The sequence below is a fragment of the Ochotona princeps genome, chromosome 2 (genome assembly GCF_030435755.1).
Source record: "Ochotona princeps isolate mOchPri1 chromosome 2, mOchPri1.hap1, whole genome shotgun sequence".
In the NCBI taxonomy this organism is placed as follows: Eukaryota; Metazoa; Chordata; class Mammalia; order Lagomorpha; family Ochotonidae; genus Ochotona; species Ochotona princeps.
The window spans coordinates 103,641,118-103,659,440 of record NC_080833.1 but is presented as its reverse complement, the minus strand read 5'-3'; the positions used below and the strand labels follow the sequence as shown (position 1 = coordinate 103,659,440).

The 18,323-nt window shown below is 44.1% G+C and overlaps 1 protein-coding gene across 2 annotated transcripts; it reads left to right on the top strand.

The window, feature by feature from the left end:
- Nucleotides 1–147: 147 nt before the first annotated feature.
- Nucleotides 148–18,031, top strand: PDZK1 (PDZ domain containing 1). Of its 2 annotated transcripts, XM_058660152.1 has the most exons (8): nt 148–357; nt 2,444–2,693; nt 4,644–4,780; nt 6,799–6,994; nt 9,417–9,613; nt 15,170–15,394; nt 15,956–16,243; nt 17,626–18,031. In XM_058660152.1, the coding sequence occupies exons 1-8, from the start codon at nt 148–150 to the stop codon at nt 17,677–17,679; spliced, it is 1,557 nt and encodes a 518-aa protein (XP_058516135.1). In that variant the 3' UTR covers nt 17,680–18,031. The 2 variants fall into 2 exon arrangements, with proteins under 2 accessions (XP_058516135.1, XP_058516134.1); XM_058660151.1 differs by lacking the exon at nt 17,626–18,031 and having other exon boundaries at nt 15,956–16,325.
- Nucleotides 18,032–18,323: the final 292 nt, after the last annotated feature.

The window sequence follows — 18,323 nt, the reverse complement described above, 5'->3', positions numbered from 1 at the left end:
GAGCAAGTGGTAAAAGGCAGCTGATATGCCAATGCTGCCATGCAGTCTAGACTTGGCACTGCATGAAGAACAGGATGACAGGGCTGGGGAACAGGGCTCTTACTCTATTTTTTCCCCCATGAATTTCTTTTTTTTTTTTCTCCAGAAATGGCCTCCACCTTCAACCCCCGAGAATGCAAACTGTCCAAACAAGAAGGGCAAAACTATGGTTTCTTTCTGCGAATCGAGAAAGACACCGAAGGCCACCTGGTGCGGGTGGTTGAGAAGGGCAGCCCTGCCGAGAAGGCTGGCCTGCGGGATGGAGACAGAGTGCTGCGGATCAACGGGGCCTTTGTGGACAAGGAAGAGCATATGCAGGTGACTGGCACCTTGAGGGTCCCTTCAGGGTCTCGCTAGCTTCCACATCTGCTCTACTGATGGTCATGTTAGAGGTCGGAGGAGCTCAGTTCTTTACTGGTTGCCAAGAGCAGGATTTGTTACTTTATATTGGAAAATCAAGTCCCTTACAAGTAAATAAGAATCACACTTTTTTTTTTTAAGATTTTTTAAAAAAGGTTTATGTATTTGAAAGTGTTGCAGAAAAAGAGGCAGAGACAAAGGGGGAGAGTACACATGCTTCCTGGCCATAAGAGCCTGGACTGGGCCAGGCTGAAGCCAGGAGCTTCATCTGAGTCTCCCCGGCAGGTAGCAGGGGCCCAAGCACTTGGGTTATCCTCTGCTGCTTTTCCCAGGCCATCAGCATGGAGCAAAGTCAGAAGTGGAGCAGCAGGACTCAAACTGGTATGTGATGGGATGCTGGCGTCACAGATGGTATCTTTACCTGTTATGCTACAGCAGCCCCTCTTTTTATATTTCAGTAACATCAGTTCTAACATGTACTGCATGGTCATCATATGCCAGAAACTGTGCTAGGCAATTAAAAAAAATTTTTTTTTATATTTTTATTAATATTTTGCATTATGTGACAGTTTCATAGGCTCTGGGAATCCCTCACCCCCTCCCCCCCATATACATACATACATACATACATATATATGTGTGTGTATATATATATTTAGCATCATGATCAGGCTAGTTCATTTGGCAATCAACAGCGTGGGTGCATAAAAAGAAACTACATTAAAAACCCTTGATTGGAATGCTTTCCACTTTCTATGTAACATAAACTAAAATGCCCAGTCTCCAATGAGTCACAGGTGCAGTCCTGAGTACACATGGGTAGTGACTAAAACATGATTGCTTGGTAGCAGCTGGGTCCCACCACCACTGTGCTCAGCGGAGCTCTCAGATCTGCTGGAGCCGGCGGCGTCCTTGGCCCTATAGCTCTCCTTTCCCTGCTAAGCTTTGTTTCCTGGCAGTCATTAAGAACTTCTGCCTAGCTACAGCTGCTGCTGGGACCACCACAGCCACTTTAATTTTGTGGTTTGGCAAAACATTGGCAGCCATCACCAGAGGGACCAGAGCGTTTACCTCCAAAGTTTTCTCCCTTCATGGGTCCAAAATCTGAAGATTGATTGTTGTAACTTGCAAAGTCGTCATAGCTTCACTACATCCAAAATTACATCCCTTATTACTAAATCCATCTTAAGTATCCCCACTTGCCACCATAATCACTGCCACCTTGGCTGCCACCAAAGCCACCGTGACCAACTTCCTTTACAACCAAAGTTATCATTGCCACCAAAACTGTCTCCTGGACCACCACTGAAGTTTCCAGAACCATTTTGCACTCTTGGGGCAGATGCAGCACTGGCTGTATCCTGCTTCACCAGAACGTGCGTGCCTTGAAGGCTGTGACCATTCACAGCACTGTCTTTCTGAATGACAACTTTATCTGTAGGGTCAAGGTCATCAAAGCTCACCCCCCCCACTGCTGTGTTGGCTAGCCATTGCTTCAGTCAGTTTGGTTTTCCCATATGCTCAAAATCACGTCTGAGTGTCCTCTTTCATGCCACCAGCAAAGGCCTTTTTCAGAGTTGTGTGGGCCCCTTATCTTTGGGAATCTTCTCTTCACACAGCACTCTTTGGTTCTACAACTCTTTCACCACCTCGTGTGGCCTTGTGGCCTTGCACTTGTGGTTGCATCTGCTGCCCATCCCCCCACCCCCAGCCTGTGTCAAACTCATGGTGCTTAGCGGGCTTAGTGTTCCGTCTCTTTCCTGCACTGTCCATGGCGCTCTCGGTGCTCTGGGGAAGCGCCTCTGCAGCTGTCGGGCTTCCTTGGTGGCGTCCATGGGCAGAAAGGCTGTACTAGGCGAGCCTACATGTTGGGCATCGATCGCTGTTAAATTCTCATCACACTTGATCTGGGCCAAAAAGCCAAGAAACGATGACTGTAAAATCCTCATCCCCACGCTGCGAGGTAGGTGCATGTTAGCTGCTCACAGACGAGGCATTGTGCCAGTATATTTGTGCAGTGATCCTGCCTCCTTCTCTGTCCTAGGTTGTGGATCTTGTCAGAAAGAGCGGGAATTCAGTGACTTTACTAGTCCTGGATGGCGATTCGTATGAGGACGCCATGAAGAAAAAGGTAGATTTGAAGGAGCTGGGTCAAAGTCAGGAGCAGCCACGTGTGAATGATGAGAAACCTGGTCCCGTGATGAACGGAAGCGTGGATACCTGGCCGCAGCCGCGTCTCTGCTACCTGGTGAAGGAGGGAAAAAGCTATGGCTTCTCGCTGACAACTGTCCAAGGTGAGCTGGAGGCGGGCGGGGACAACAGCCTTGGGGATCAAGACGTTGCCATCGTGGAATGACTTTTCTCCTTTGACCGCTTTTCAGTTGCTCTGAGTGCCAAATGGGCTCTTCGCTTCCCCTCCCTGCCCTCCACCCCTTCTCCTGCCTGGTACCATTGCACTATGAAGAATCGGGCATTGCACAGCAGTGGGGGCTGGGGGCAGGGGGCTGAGGAGAGGGGCACTGGGCTTTCCTCTTGCCTAGTGTTTTTCAGGCTAACCCTATGACGACAGGGGTCTTTGTCATTCTTTTCTAGAGTCCTCAGGGTAAAGGTGCAGGGGAGGTTGAAAATGTGACAGGCAAAAACAAAACAAAACAGAACAGAACAAAAACAAAAAAAACCCAGAGGTTTTTCCTAGTAGAACTTTAGCATAAGAACAGGATTTCTCATTGCCCAGAAGATCCGATGGTTGGTCATTCGCTCTACTGTACCTTGAGGTGGCCTCAGTTGTGGCTCAGCCCCAACTATGCTGAGGTGCACCGCTGACCTCTAGGTGAGGGGTATGTGATGATGTGGGGGATCCTGGATGTCCAGTGGTGACTGAGATCCTCTTGCTGGCATTTCACGAGTGTGGATTGGCTGTAGCTCTGGTCTGGTCTCTCTGGATTGTAGGCTGTACCCAGGGGAACTACAGCAACTGGTCGGTTCCATCTTGAGCGTTGCCCACCGCCAGCTGCTTCCCTGTACTGGCGAGGTACTAGTGGTTTAGTAAGTGATGGAGTCAAACCATGGGAAGTCTAAAATTGGTCTGAAAACCCATTTAATCTGCAGTAGGAGATGTAAGCTAGTTGAAGGAGATCATTCTCGGATCTGCTGGTCGGTAAGCACACGGGCAGTTGAGGGAAGCTTGACATGGCTCAGAAGCCCATGATCAGCAAAGTGGCGAAACAAACATTGAGACGCATTTACACTCCACTCATTTGGCTCTGGTGCTAATGTCATGGTGTATAGCGTAGCTTGGCTTTATGAAGAAAATGATTTCTTAGTGGCTGGTGCCATGGCATAGCATGACAAGCCTTGACCCAAGATGGAGGCATCCCATGTGGGTACTAGTTTGAATCCTGGCTGCTCTGCTTCCAGTCCAGCTCTCTGATAATGGTCTGGCAAGGCAGTGGAGTGTTTGGGCTCCTGTACCTACATGGGACATCCAGAAGGGGCTCCTGGTTTCAGACCAGCCCAGCTCTTGGCAGTTGTGGTCATTTGGCAAGTGAATCAGTGGATACAAGATCTATTTCTCCTTTTCTCTCTAACTCTTGCAAAAAACGAAACAAAAATTTTTTTTTGGAAAAAAAAGGTGGAAGCATGACATCTGGGCCAGGATAAGACATGGCCCTGACCAGAAAAAGAAAAATAGTAATAAATGTAATGTGTTTAGGAGGTAAACTTTAAGTTATTGCTATTATTCACAGCTGGTTTGTGCTATGAGGCTACCCCTTGCCTAGACTAAAATAGCATTGTCCTAAAATAACTGACAACATTTCTTTTTGTAGCACCCAAAGCACCACCACCTTACTGCATGCTTTTCCCTTACCACCATGCCTCTGTCCTCACCTCATTACTGACTCCACTGTGTAGATCCCCAGTGACACCAAAGATGAGGGAAGGGAGCAGGTTTCTCCTACCTCTGGGAAGGCAGAGAATCCAGGAAGGACAACACAGGCTCCAGCACGGGCATGATGTGGGATGTGGTGGGCCAAGTGGCCAAGGATCTCAGGGGTTCAACTGAAATCAACATGTACCCTCCCACAGATGAGCCGGGAGTCAAGTTTTGTGCTAGGAGGTATAACTGTGATTCCAGATCATAAGCCAAGGGCTATTTGAGTTAGCTATAAAATTAAAAGTTCTGCTTTTCCCATTTGAGACTTTTAGTTTTTCTGTGTGATGGAATTCCTTCTCTTCTCTTCCAGGCAAAAAGGGAGTGTACATGACAGATATAATTCCTCAGGGTGTGGCTATGAAGGCTGGTGTCCTGGCTGGAGATCACTTGATTGAAGTGAATGGAGAGAATGTAGAAGATGCCAGCCACGAGGAGGTGGTTGAAAAGGTGTGCCCGCAGGGGGACTTTTCTTATCCTTTTATCTGCTCTCATTACAAGTGACAGACAGAGTGGGAAGAGGTCAGCTAAGCTTGTGGACCAGTTAGGTTGCCCTGCTGTGTCAGGATACTCACTAGTGGCTCAGCAGTGTTAATAGAACATTTTGTAATAAACCCTTTGTGGCTTCCTAACACGAGGCCTCTGAGAACCATCAGCTTTATCTTTTGCATCATCTTTATGCACTAGTGACCTTTCATCTGTAGTTTTGCTTTCCCTGATTTCAGTTACTTGTGGTCAGCTGCAGCCTGAAAATGTTAAATGGAAATTCCAGAAATAATTTAAAAATAACTTTTATATAATTGCTTATTTTCAGTTTGTCTCTTACCACGTTTAAATTAAAAATGTTACCATTGTCAGCATGTATGGGAAAAAATACTATATGTAGGCTGTAGTACTAGTGTGGTTTTAGGCATCTGTGGAACATTTTGGAACACATTCTCCTCTTGTAACAGGGGACTACTGCATTTGTCACTGCCTTGGTTATCTTCCAATTCCTAAGAAAATATTTTAGTATCATCATCTCAACATTGAATTTATTACAGTCATAGAAGGTCATTAAATCAATTATAATGATAAGCTATAATAAAATAGTCTTGTGCTGTGGGACCATTATAAAGTAAAACAAGGGCTCCCTGAACACAAGCACTATGATACCATGACAGCTGATCTCACAACTGAGATGGATACTGAGTGATCAAGGAGTGGGTGGTCCCACAGTGTGGGTGTGCAAGACAAAGGGATGATTCACGTCCCAGGCAGGATGGAGTGGGATGGCCCAAGATTTGATTCTGCTCTGCAGAATGCGTGCCACTAAAAACTCATGCATCGGGGTGGGTGTTAGGCACAGTGGTGAAGTCACTCCCGGGGAAGTCTGCATTTCAAGACCTGGGCTTGATTGCAACTTCTTGTTAGTGCGTACCTGGGAGGAGGCAAATGGTAGGCCAAATACTTGGGTGTCTGTCCCCCATGTGGCCCCTGGGCTTTGGCCTGGGCCAGCCCTGGCTGTTGTGGGCCCTGGGGATGTGAACAGTGCATGGAAATTCACTTTCTCTGTTGCTCTGCCTTTCAAATTGAATTAAGAATTAAAAATAATGAAAACCAATGCCAAGATTAAAAAACTCTTATGAATAGTCTATTTCTAGAATTTTAACATTTAGCATTTTTATCATAGTTGTCTACGGATCACTGAAACCAAAGATAAGGATGGACCAGTGTCCAGAACTCCCATGGAGGATACTGGATAACTACAGATCATCGGTCCTGGCCTGGTTCCATGACATGTGAAAAACAATTGGAAATTTTTTTGGGGGGGGATCATGCAAAACCTTAAAAATTAATCAACTTGGGCCTGGTGCAATAGCCTAGTGGCTAAATCCTCACTTTGCATCCACTGGGATCCCATATGGGCACTGGGTCCTATCCCAGATGCTCCACTTCCCATCCAGCTCCCTGCTTGTGGCCTGGGAAAGCAGCTGAGGATGGCCCAAAGTCTTCAGACCCTGTACCCACATGGTAGACCCAGAGAAAGCTCCTGGCTTCTGAATCTGGATTGGCTCGGCTCCAGCCATTGCAGCCACTTGGGGAGTGAACCAGCAGATGGCAGATCTTTCTCTATCTCCTTCTCTATATACCTGCCTTTCCAAATAAAAATAAAATCTTAAAAATTTAATTAACTTATTCTTCATATATATATATATCCATCCATCCATCCATCCATCCTTCCAGGTTTTCTGAATTCCAGGTCTTGCCTGGTTTCAGGTGACATCTGTGGGGGTGGAAGTCATACGCAGCAAAGGGAAAGCAGCTGTAGCAGTAGCGATAGAGCAATACCTGTTAGATGATAGGAAGGTGTCAGAAACGGCTTAATTCAAGACCCGATTTCATGTTTTCTGTCGGGAGGTCGGGTGCTTCTTCATGGAGACTGCCGTTGCCCAGCTGATGTCCCTCATCCGTGTGTTGTGCTGCAGGTGAAGAAGTCAGGCAACCGGATCATGTTCCTTCTAGTGGACAAAGACACGGATAAACGCCACAGTGAGCAGAAGATACAGTTCAGGAGAGAGTCGGCCAGTTTGAAGCTGCTGCCCCAGCAGCCCCGCCTCGTGGAGATGAAGAAGGGAAGCAATGGCTATGGTTTCTATCTGAGGGCAAGTTCAGAACAGCAAGGTAAGGCACTAGAAGGGCCCCAAACCTGGCGGCGTAACCAGCTAGCTCTTCATCGAGGCCCTCAATTCCTGATCCACAGGAAAAGCAAAACAGTAGGAAAGAAATGGGGTCAGTTTTTCCAGCACTTGGGGGCTTGGGCCCCCTCAAGTGTGATAAAGCAAAGCGTAGGATCTAGGAGTGGTGATGTTGGTAAATTGGCTCTCCGAAAAAAAAAAAAAAAGTCCTGATTTGAAATGTTTGAGGTTTGGTGTAAATACCAGATCTGAATTCAAGCTAGCTACAGGAAGTCACTGAAGGCAGAGTTGCTAAGTGTTGTTTGCAGCTGGCTCTTATGAGCTGTTGTGAGCTAGCCAGCAGCCGCACGTGGCAGGGGCTGAGGCAGAGGTGTGGGTCATGGCCTGGGACTCAAACATGAGCAGGAAGGAGCCTTTCTGCTTCCTTGTAACTTAAACCAGAAGAACTAAGGCACTTCCAGGAAGGAAAATACATAACAGAATGCAAGTCAGGTCGTGTGAGCTGGTATCCACCTGGACATTGCCATTTTTTCTACTTTATACATATTCATCAAATATAAATTTGGTTCATATTGTAGAAAAATATGTTCAAGTGTTTTGAAGTGACTGAATCAAGGGGGTGTTACTTATCACAGGAGGTAAGACACATCTGCCCATAGCTGAAGGTAGGGAGGGATAGGTACCTTCACAAGGGGTGCAGACCAAGCACTGAGGGAGTTAGGGTTAATACAAGTTTTTCACATAGGGTACTGGAAGGCTGCACAGCACAGGTCACACTTGAGCTTGGGCCTTGTAGTCTGGTTAAAATTTGGGAAATTAGATAGAGCCAGGGTAAGTGAGGTCATTCCAGGCATGGAGTGAGCAAAGTGGGGACACATGGGGACAGTGTGATTGGGGTCTGATGTGTTGCGCAACAATCGCGGTTAGGAAGGGAGAGAGCTGTTAAGGGAATTTTGGTGTTTCAGTGTCAGGTTGGAGTCTGGAACTGGCTCATTAGTTCATAGGAAGTTTAAAGTTCTTTGTGCCATATGAGGCAGAAGTGAAGCCTACAGTGACTTAGGAGCTTTAAACATCTCCATGACTCTTGATCATTCCACAAGAATTGCTGAAATTGAGGGCTTGGAGAAGACCTGGTAATTATGTAAAAGTCAAATAGTTGTGGTATACCTGGGATCCAACTCGGGACTGGTTATTTGCAAAGCCTGTATGTGTGTTGCCTTGGGGAGTGCATGCTTAGGGCCACAAGGTGGGTCAGAAGGCTGATCTGACTTGGAGAACAAGGGAGAGGGGAGAGCCGGTAGTAAAAGCTATAGCAGGATAGATACAATCCCAGGCAGAAACTACTGCAAATTGCATTCAGGTTACTGGAAATGACCAAGAAGAGGGGTATGTAAAATATTAAGGCAGCACTGAAGGATGTAGCAACTGACTGGTTATAGGGGTGAATGTAGGAATGATCAGTTGTTGGGTGTTAACTCAGGGATGGTTCCACTAACAGGTGACCAGGAAGAGGGGCTTGGAAATGGGGAGTGGACAGAGCTGATTTTTCATTTGAATAAATGGCATTTGAGACATCTATGGGATATCTTGTTGGAAATGCCCAGCAGGTAGCTGAAAAATTAGAACTGGAGCTTGTTCACACAGTGTGAAGGCTAAAGCTTAAGAGATGGGAGGTGTGTGGTAACGATAAAGTGCCAAGTCAGGAGAAGACAGCTAAAGGCACACCAGGCGAGGTGTTCACTCGGATGCATTCACAGTTGAATACAGTCAGCTGCTACTAACATGCCGCATCGGTGTCCAGAGCCCCTCCCTCGCCTACCTTTCCCCTGCCTCAGTTTTTATATTAATAGCTTTTTTTCATTTTCACTTTCCTTTGTGTTAGTTCATTATACCTGTCTTCCTGGCCTCCTTCCCCACTTTTTTTTTTCCAGCTTAGCTTCTATATAAGACATACAAGGGTACTTCAAAAAGTTCATGGGAAATCAGAATTAAAAGCTTGTTTTGATGCAGAAATTTTTGGAAATTACAAGAAATTATTTCTTCATGATGCTCTTCTTTTCATGAATTTTTTGAAGACTCTTGATATGGCTACAGGTTAGCCTATTGACCTCCTGGGAACCCGGTGATGCTCAATGATTATTGCTATTTTGGCAAGATGGAATGTCAGACACTTTTAGAGGATGACACTTTATTGTAAAATGCAAGGTATGTTCCTAGAGAGTTCTGAGCAGGAAATGAACCTGAGCAAAATGCTCCTAGGTTTTCTGAGATGCCAGAAGGGCAGTGGTTGTACTCAGCATGTGTTTTATATGAGCTTCATCAGGTCCCTGGACTCCAGTAGATGTTTCAACAGTGTGTTTAGGGACGTGTTTTCTGATCATTTCATTTTCCTGTTGTTCGGCCGGTAGGTCAGATCATCAAGGACATAGACTCTGGAAGTCCAGCAGAGGCAGCTGGCCTGAAGAGCAACGATCTGGTAATTGCGGTCAATGGCACATCTGTGGAATCCCTCGATCATGACAGTGTGGTGGAAATGATTAAAAAGGGTGGAGACCAGACTTCCCTGCTGGTGGTTGACAAAGAGACGGACAGTCTATATAAGCTGGTAAGTAGAACAGGCCCCATGTGCTTGCGTTAAGGTTGGGCCTGTTCACTCACACATTCACACTCTGGCTTGAGTTCCTCCTTTGTTCTTTACACTAGAATGGGCGTAACAATCATTCGCCCCTAAGACTGAATTGAATCTCACATTGGTACTGTGAGAGAATGTCAAATGATTGGTAAATGGATTCCAGGTGTCTAGACTGGATATTTTGAAAGACCAGGTGCTTTGTCTAGTGGTTAAGTGCCTGCAACCAATATCCTAGTGCCTGGGTTTGATAACCAGCTCCTGGATCCCTGCTAATGCAGACCTGCAGGTAGAGGTGTAGCCAACTATGTGGGAAACCTAGGCCCCATTCTAAACTCTAGTCCTTTCACATATCTTGGTTGTAAACTAAGAGTGGGAGCTCTCCCTCTCTTAAATAAATTTAAACAAAACACCCCCCTCCCCCCAAAAAAACCCTGGGACCTTCATTGTGGTGCTGCATATCATACTGCCAGCATCCCATATGGATATTGGTCGAGTCCTGGCTGTTCCACGTTAGTCCAGCTCCCTGCTAATGAGAGGGAAAGCAGTGGAGGATGGCCCTAGTGTTTGCTTCCTTGCTACCCAGGTGGGACACCTGAAAGAAGCTCCTAGCTCCTGGTTTTGGCCTGACCTAGCCCCAGCTGTCGCAGCCATCTGGGGAGTCAACCAGTAGATAGAGGACATCTTTTTCTATTTCTCTTTACTCCTCGCTCTGTAAAAAAACAAAAACAAAAGCAAAAATTATTTGAAAAATAGGTTTGTAACAAATAGCCTTAAGTTTCAAAATGGAGAATAATGGGATTTTAAAATGTAGATCAGTAGAGTCCACCAATCTCTGAAAAGACTAGAGAATTATTAAACAGGGTACAAATCCTTAGCAAATCAAAGGGAATAGAAATGGATTCATCAAGCTGACTTGGACTAAACTTCCTCTCAGCAACTTTTCTATTTGAAAGAGTGAAAGAGAAAGAATATCTTCCATCTACGGCTCATCCCCACATGGCCACAACAGCTGGGTCTAGGCCTGGTTGAAGCCAGGAGCCAGGAACTCCATCCGGGTCATCCAAGATGGATGACAGCAGTCCAAGTACATCTTCTCTGCATTTCCACGCTCATCAGAAGCAGCAAAATCGCCAGCACTAGAACTGTTGTGGGATGTCAGCATTGCAAGTGGTGGCTTAATCCTGCTGCACCAAAACTCCAGCTGCCTTTTAGCAACTCTTAATCATAACACCTACTATTTGTATATTTTAAGGTTTTACAGCATGTATTTTACCATAGGAACTGAGCTTCAGATGAGTTTAATCGTCATTGAGGGATTTTTAAGTACCATCTGCCTGTTGGGTGTTGGTCATACAGATGAACCAGATAAAAAGTTCTTGTTCTATGAGATGCGTAGTAACAGAAGCATTCAAAGGACATTGGAAGATACAGTTTGGGTGGGTGGTGGTGCTAGTCCTTTTTCATAGATTAGAGAGCAAGCTTAGAGAGACTAAGTGATTTGCTAGTCACTGAGCTTGGTAAAAATTGAAACCAATGTTTAAACTCAAGTACTTGGATTGTTAATTTATTATACCTTTCTTCTCAGCACATTTGCTTTTTTATTATTTTTTAAAGGTTTACTTATTTTTATTGGAAAGTCAGATATACAGAGAGGAAGATATTCTGTCTGCTGATTCACTCCCTACATGGCTGCAACAATCAGAGCTGATCCAGTCTGAAGCCAGGAGCTTCTTCCGGGTCTCCCACGCAGGTGCAGGGTCCCATGGCTTTCGGCCATCCTTGACTGCTTTCCCAGGCCACAAGCAGGGAGCTGGATGGGAAGCGGGGACTCCATGACTAAAACTGGTGGCCATATGGGATCCCGGCACGTGCAAGGCGAGGAGTTTAGCTGCTAGGCTACTGCATCAGGCCTTAAAATTATTTACATCGTTGAGGGATGTAAAGGTGGGAAGGTCAAGATATAGAGGAAAGTAGGGACAAATGTTCCAGTCCCCCAACCCCGCCTTTTTTTTTTCTCTTGTGTCTGTGGGGGCAGTTGGGGAGGGAGTTGCTCGTTGCTGTCAAACTGTATCAGCAACAGGATGGGGGACAGTCATTTGATGCCTTACAGACTTGGATATGGGTCAGTGGCATGCTGCTTGTTTCTATCCTAAACCAGCTTACTACATTTAAGTGGATACATGACAGCATATTTAACCTGATGGATAAAATGCTGACAGTTAATGTGCTGCAGAGTATAATTAGTATGCAAAATCAGTAGGTTGGAAAGAATAAAATCAACAAGATTAAGTTGAAGCAGGAGATAGATTTCAAGTACCAAATTATGTCAAAGTTTAAGTTGTATGAATACCAAATGAGACCTGATATGACTACAGAAAAAGACCAGAAACTTGATGACACTCCATGTAGTTGCTCTACATTTATTTTCAAGATGTATGTATGTGTTTGAAATGTAGAGTGACAGTGAAGGAGACAGCTAGAGACCGACAGACACGACGTGTCTTTCATCTGCTGGTTCACTCCTCAGAAACCAGGAATTCCATCCAAATCTCCCATGTGGGTAGCAAGGACCCAAGTGCTTGGGTCATTATCTACTGCCTCCCAGATGCCTTAGCAGGAAGTGGATCAGAAACGTGGAGTAGCCAGATTTGAACTGGCGTTCTGATAAAGTATATGGGCTTCTCCTGGGAATGGAGACATGGACACAGCTTAAGCTGCTGTTCCATGATGCACTTCCCCCATAAAAGGTAATTTAGTGTTTTTTGTCAATTGATATTTGCCATTTGAGGATCATGATATCTTTGATTTGGCCATGTTATGCTGGAATTACCAGTAATGTTACCTTGGGACAAATTAGCTACTGATTTAGTTGTAATATGGGGGTAGCTGTGGTAGAGTGGCCATGAAAGTTAAATGAATTAATGTTCACAGCATGCATAATAATGCTGCACATTTGTTAAATCAATATTCTATTTCTAAGAACCTTGAAGAGCTAGTGGCAAGGTAGCCAGAAGAGGTTTTGGAAGCTACCAAGTATTTGGGTTGAATAACCATAGACTTTAGAGAAGAAAGTGACTTTAAGAACTTGACAGGTTGTGCACATGAGTAGATTTGTTTTTGTTGGGATGTTCTGTACAGTACAGCTGGAACAAAGGGAGAAGCCTATAGGGCTTGTTTTGGGCTAAGAACAACTGAAACTGCTAAAAATGGGCTAAGTAAGGTATGCAGAGCGGTACACGCCATGCCAGTTGGCAGAGATGTCAAGCAGCAGGCTAGAAGCCACTGCTGCAGGTTTATAAAGGGACTGTTGGCATCAGGTCCTTCCTGACCCTTCCTGAAATCACAATAATATGACCATGGGAGGGTTTAACTTTTTTTGTTTCATGGAGCAAAAATTAATCCCTATCTGCCCTTATTCTCTTCTTGGCTCCTTTCTCAAAGGCAACTTCATAGGGTGGGTGGGAGGTGGGCCCTTGAGATGGATTGGTGAGCAAGAGAAACGCCTGTTGCAGTTCCTAGCACATGTGAGACACGTACATATTCAAATAATGAATGAACATAAACTCATGAAATATTAAAGTTTTTTATATTCCTTTTTCCAAATGCTTATTTTATATGAAAGGAGGAATATCAGAGACAAAGATCTTCCACCCATTGGTCTATTCACCAAATGGATGCAATGGACCCAGGCTGGGCCAGGCCAAAACCGGGAGCCAGCAACTCCATCTGGGTCTCCCAGTTAGCAAGAACAAAGAGCATGTGGGTCATCTTTTGCTGCTTTTGCAGGTGCAGTAAGCTGGATTGGATGTGGAGCAGCTGAGATGCATTCCAGTATGAGATGCTGGTACTACAAGCAGTGGCTAACTTACCCTGTAGGGTAACAGCATAAGTTCGAAGTGTTCAAACTTTAATGTCCCTGTAATTTGCCTCACAATTAACTGCTGCTCTACATATAGTGATTTTGCTTGAGTAGTGCTGCTATTCTGGTGTGCAGTGAGTCATCAATTTTCCACCTTTTAAAGAGCAAGACTCCAATAAGGAACAGCTTCTTTTTCTTTTCTTCCCCATTTTAAAGGAACAGTTTATCACTGAAAGGTCTAAAGTAAGGTGACCTAGGTAAGGTGCTTGTGCTGTTCTCACCCAGGAAGGAAGGAGATGTGGTGTTGTGGTTCCTAAGATGACAACCAGAGCTCATTTTAGGCTGCTACAGTTGTGATTTCAAGAGCACCACATTGTCTCACCTTCATGCCCTTGATTGCCTATCAAGTATAGACATTCAACTGCTGACCTGGGATTGCACCAAACCCACATCTACCCTCCTAGTCCTCAATCTGCTCACAGCCAGCTAAACTTTTTGCTCTATTAAAAACAAAAGTCATTTCATTGTTTTTTGATTTCCTTTTTTCTTCAAAAAAAATCATTTGAAAGGGAGAGTGTCTGTGCTTCCAGCTGTTGCCCCCTCCCCAGATGCCCGCAATGCTCAGGTTGAAGCCAGGAACTCCATCCATGTGGGCAGCATGTGCTGCTTTCCTGGGCACCATAATCAGGGGGCTGGATTACAAGTGGAGTAACTGGGACTTGAACCAGGTCTCCCATACAGAATGCTGGGGTTATAGGCCTCAACTTAGTTTCCTGTACCACAATGCTGGGCAAACCGAGTTCAATTTAAAAAAATTACATGTCCTGTTCTGCTTTTATACTTACTGCTTTCTTCAAATGGAAATTCTGAGAGTTAGCATAGATAAGCACTTGAAAATGGTGAGTTTGGCAAGAATAGTTATTGGTTATAACACATGGCAAAACAGAGTTCAACAGATCCTGGGGGTGGAGTTGGTGAAGGGATGGTTAGAAGCAAAGTGTTGGAAATAACATTTAGCAAAATGTGTATCCATATGGTAACTGCTGTCCTCCCACAATTACTACGGCAAAAAGGTTTTCAGAAAGTTCACAGAAAATGCATGAGAGCTATGCATGGATTTCACCTTTTTTCCAAAATTATTTTTTTTAAATTTCCAAAATCTTTTAATTCAATTTTTCTATGAACTTCTAGAACTGGCCTTATGTAGGTTGGTCTATAGCCTTGAGTCTTCAGATAAAAAATGATGTGAGGAGTTAGGATCATCTTCAGGAAGGGAAATGGTCAGAACCTTTGTGTGAGCCATCAGGTTTCAGATTTGTCTTCTCCCAATGGGGGATTCCAAGTAGGGCTGCTCAGTGTCTTGTTTGCTATCAGGGAGTCCAAAGAAACTGTCAGACCTCTGTTTTTTTGTTTGCATCAGTGGATAGCATATTCTGTTCTGTTTTGCTTTTATGTACATGTGAACATTGGTGGTTTTTTTTTTTTTTTTCACATTACTCCAGGACCAAGCTCAGACTTCTTTCATCCTTGCTGTGGTTGCAGTGGTAGGGTAGTTTTATCACCTATAATCAGAATCTGTAGGAGAGACAAGTAGAATATATGACAAACTAAACCATGTCTAATAGTCTACTCACAATTAAATCAACTGCTTTTTCTTTTGCTTTCGAAAGGCTCGTTTTTCCCCATTTTTCTACTACCAAAGTCAAGAACTGCCTAATGGTTCTGTCAAGGAGGCTGCGGGTCCCACTCCTGTTCCTCTGGAGGTCCCAAGTGCAGATCCTACAGAGGAAGCAGAGGATCATAAGCCTAAACTCTGCAGGCTGGAGAAAGGTGCAAACGGCTATGGCTTTCACTTAAATGCGATTCAAGGTCGGCCGGGCTCATTCGTCAAAGAGGTATGGTACCTGGTTCCGGCACCACCAAGAACACAGCCAGTTAGGGCAGTCTCGGCTTCTCCTAACCACTGAGGACTTAGGAAAAAGTTTACACTGAAGGCCCATATTTCACTTGGATTCAGATAAATGCTATCTTACACCCTTTAACTATGAGTGCATTATAAGATCTTTTACTTCCCAAATCTGTTGCTCCTCTTTAGACACATTTAAATCAAATAGTGAGTTGACTTGATTCTGACATTTGCTATCAGCCCTCACTGCTGCTTCTCTGCATTTAGTGCACAGATCTTGGAGGCACCAAAAGTGAGATTCTCCCGGCAGCTGTAGAGTTGAGTGTAGAAGGTGGAACTAGGAAGCCTAGTGCTGCCAGCCTAGAAGACGCACACTCTGATATTCAATCACTGTAACACTAACCACTCACAGTAGACAAGCTTTAGAAGACCCTTTGTACCTTCTGTAACACAAGGGGAAATAACTACACCGTTAGGAATAAACTTCCTGAAGGGAAGTTAGTGTCTCACATGCCCTTTGGAGTTGATAACTCAGTGTATCTGTTCACAGGTACAGAAGGGGAGCCCTGCTGACCTGGCTGGGCTGGAGGATGAGGATGTCATCATTGAAGTGGATGGTGTAAATGTGCTTGACGAACCCTATGAGAAGGTGGTGGACAGAATCCAGAGCAGTGGGGAAAACGTCACACTCTTAGTCTGCGGAAAGCAAGCCTATGAGTATTTCCAAGCTAAGAAAATCCCCATTGTGTCCTCCATGGCTCTTCCACCAGCTATCCCCCCAGGTGCCAAAGAAACACCTGTGGGATCAGAGAACGATTCGCACATGGCAAGAGAACGAGTGAGTGGTAGCAACATTTTTCAGCGACTTAATTTACCAAAGCCCCTGATAAGTTGGATTGCCATTGGCTTCTAAAATAATACAAAATGACTATGTAAAGATGACTAACAAATAGTTATTGCAGGAGAGGAGACAGTGTAAAGACAATGAACTTATTTTCAAAGCATGCAAGTGACAGCAATTGCTTAGGGCTGATAAAAGTTGTCAAATTATCATGTGCATCACTAGAAGAACCCAAGTAGGATCATTTAGCTACAAATTCTAGGTTTTTCATGTTGTCAGCCTTTATTTGCTGTTTTCCCACAGGCATAAGGCAGAGTTTTTATCAGGATCACATTGTCAAAGTACTTTGAACACTGGGCTTGGCTCACCGTGAACATGAAAATTGAATGGTGGTAGTCAGGAACAGTATTATTAATAATTGGCATGTATTACAGCCTTCTGTCTGAAGGTACTTCAAAAAGTTCGTAGAGAACGGAATTTTGTGAATTTATTTTGGCACAAATTTTAGTGTGTAGAAAATATTAAGCATGAATTTCAAGTTTTTGCACTAATATTAGTCTTCTATTTTTCATGAACTTCTTGAAGTATTCTTCTATATACATTTGGAGCACATTCTTTGGTAAATTTGTTTGCTATTTTAAGGATTTTTGTTCATTTGAAAGGCAGAGTGGCAAAGAAAGACAAGGATATCTTCCATTTGTGGGTTCACTCCCCAAATGGCCACCACTGGCCGGGCCTTGTCCAGGCTGAAGTTGGGATCCTGGAAGTCCATCTGGGTCTCCTAAGTGGGTGGCTGGGCCCAAATGCTCTTACCATCTTCTGCTGCTTTCCCAGGCACATTGCCAGGGAGTTGGACTGGTAGTGGAGAAGCTTGGACTTGAACAAACACTCCAATAGGGGATGTCAGTATCACAGACCTAACCTGCTGTGTTATAATGCTGGCCCTTCTGTTTGGTAGTTTATCATAGAGGAACAGACTTATCTAAATTCATAAAGGAAATTTAATACAATGCCAGGATCCTGAAAGTTTCATTCAATATTGTTTTACATCAGTTCTACTGATTAGCAATATAAAAAACAAATATTCATTTTAATGAACATACATAATAGTTACTGGCTTTGTATGCTGGAATGCTTAACACTGTCTTTAAAAAATTATAAATTCCTGCATGTCAATTATAGCACTATGCTAGATTATGTACTGTGGACACATCAAGACACTTGCTAATGTGTCAAAAGCACGTTGGAATCAAAGCCAAGTGTAGAATTCAGGTCATCTGGTTTTTAGTGAGTGATTATTCCCTACACGTAACTCAGATCATGCCTCTCTTGACAGTCACACTTGGGCTCTTGTCAATCCTTTCTTTTCTTTTGTACAGGCACACAGTACAGCCTCGAATTCTTCTGCCAGTTCTGAAGATACCGAGCTGTAATGAGAATGCATTATGGCTTTGGCTGAAAGCTGTTTCTGGATATTTAATACAAATTCTTGAAGGAATGAGCTGCCATTTGTTTACTGTCCGAGAAGAACTCCTTTGGAAACCATTCATCATGTCTTCTGCTGTCATCCTTCTGAGGGCCACTACTGCAGATGGCTTCTTTATGGGTGACTTAGGAAGAACTATGGCAGGAGCCGGATTCTTCTCATGTGATCTCTTCCAAGCTTCAACTTGACCTCTTTCCTTTGTATGGTATCTCCTACCCTGACAAGTTCCCTGAGCACCAAAGATGATTTGCAAATCTGTGTATGTGATTTAAAGTATCTAAGTAGATAAGCCTGTTAAATTATGCTTTTGTAACAATGTTGTTTACTACAATAAATACCATTAAAGACGCCTTCTGAGTTTGCTTGAAACTTTTTCTGTTCACTGGTATAACCTTAACAGAGGTTTCGTTGGGATAGATTTGTGTTTTAATCTTCAAAAAACACAACATACAGAATAAGACCTTCATAGTAACAGACTTCCATATAATCAGGATTTTCTTAAACCATCTTTGCGAACATTCTGAAAAATTCCCATTATCTTCATTTTATAGATGAAGAAACTTATTTCCAGGGTAGAAAAGTGACTTACTG

Coding starts and splice junctions, on each gene's coding strand:
- PDZK1 (XM_058660151.1), top strand. CDS start 148: ATGGCCTCCACCTTCAACCCCCGAGAATGCAAACTGTCCAAACAAGAA. Junction 2,694..4,643: donor CTCGCTGACAACTGTCCAAG/GTGAGCTGGAGG, acceptor CTTCTCTTCCAG/GCAAAAAGGGAGTGTACATG. Junction 4,781..6,798: donor ACGAGGAGGTGGTTGAAAAG/GTGTGCCCGCAG, acceptor GTTGTGCTGCAG/GTGAAGAAGTCAGGCAACCG.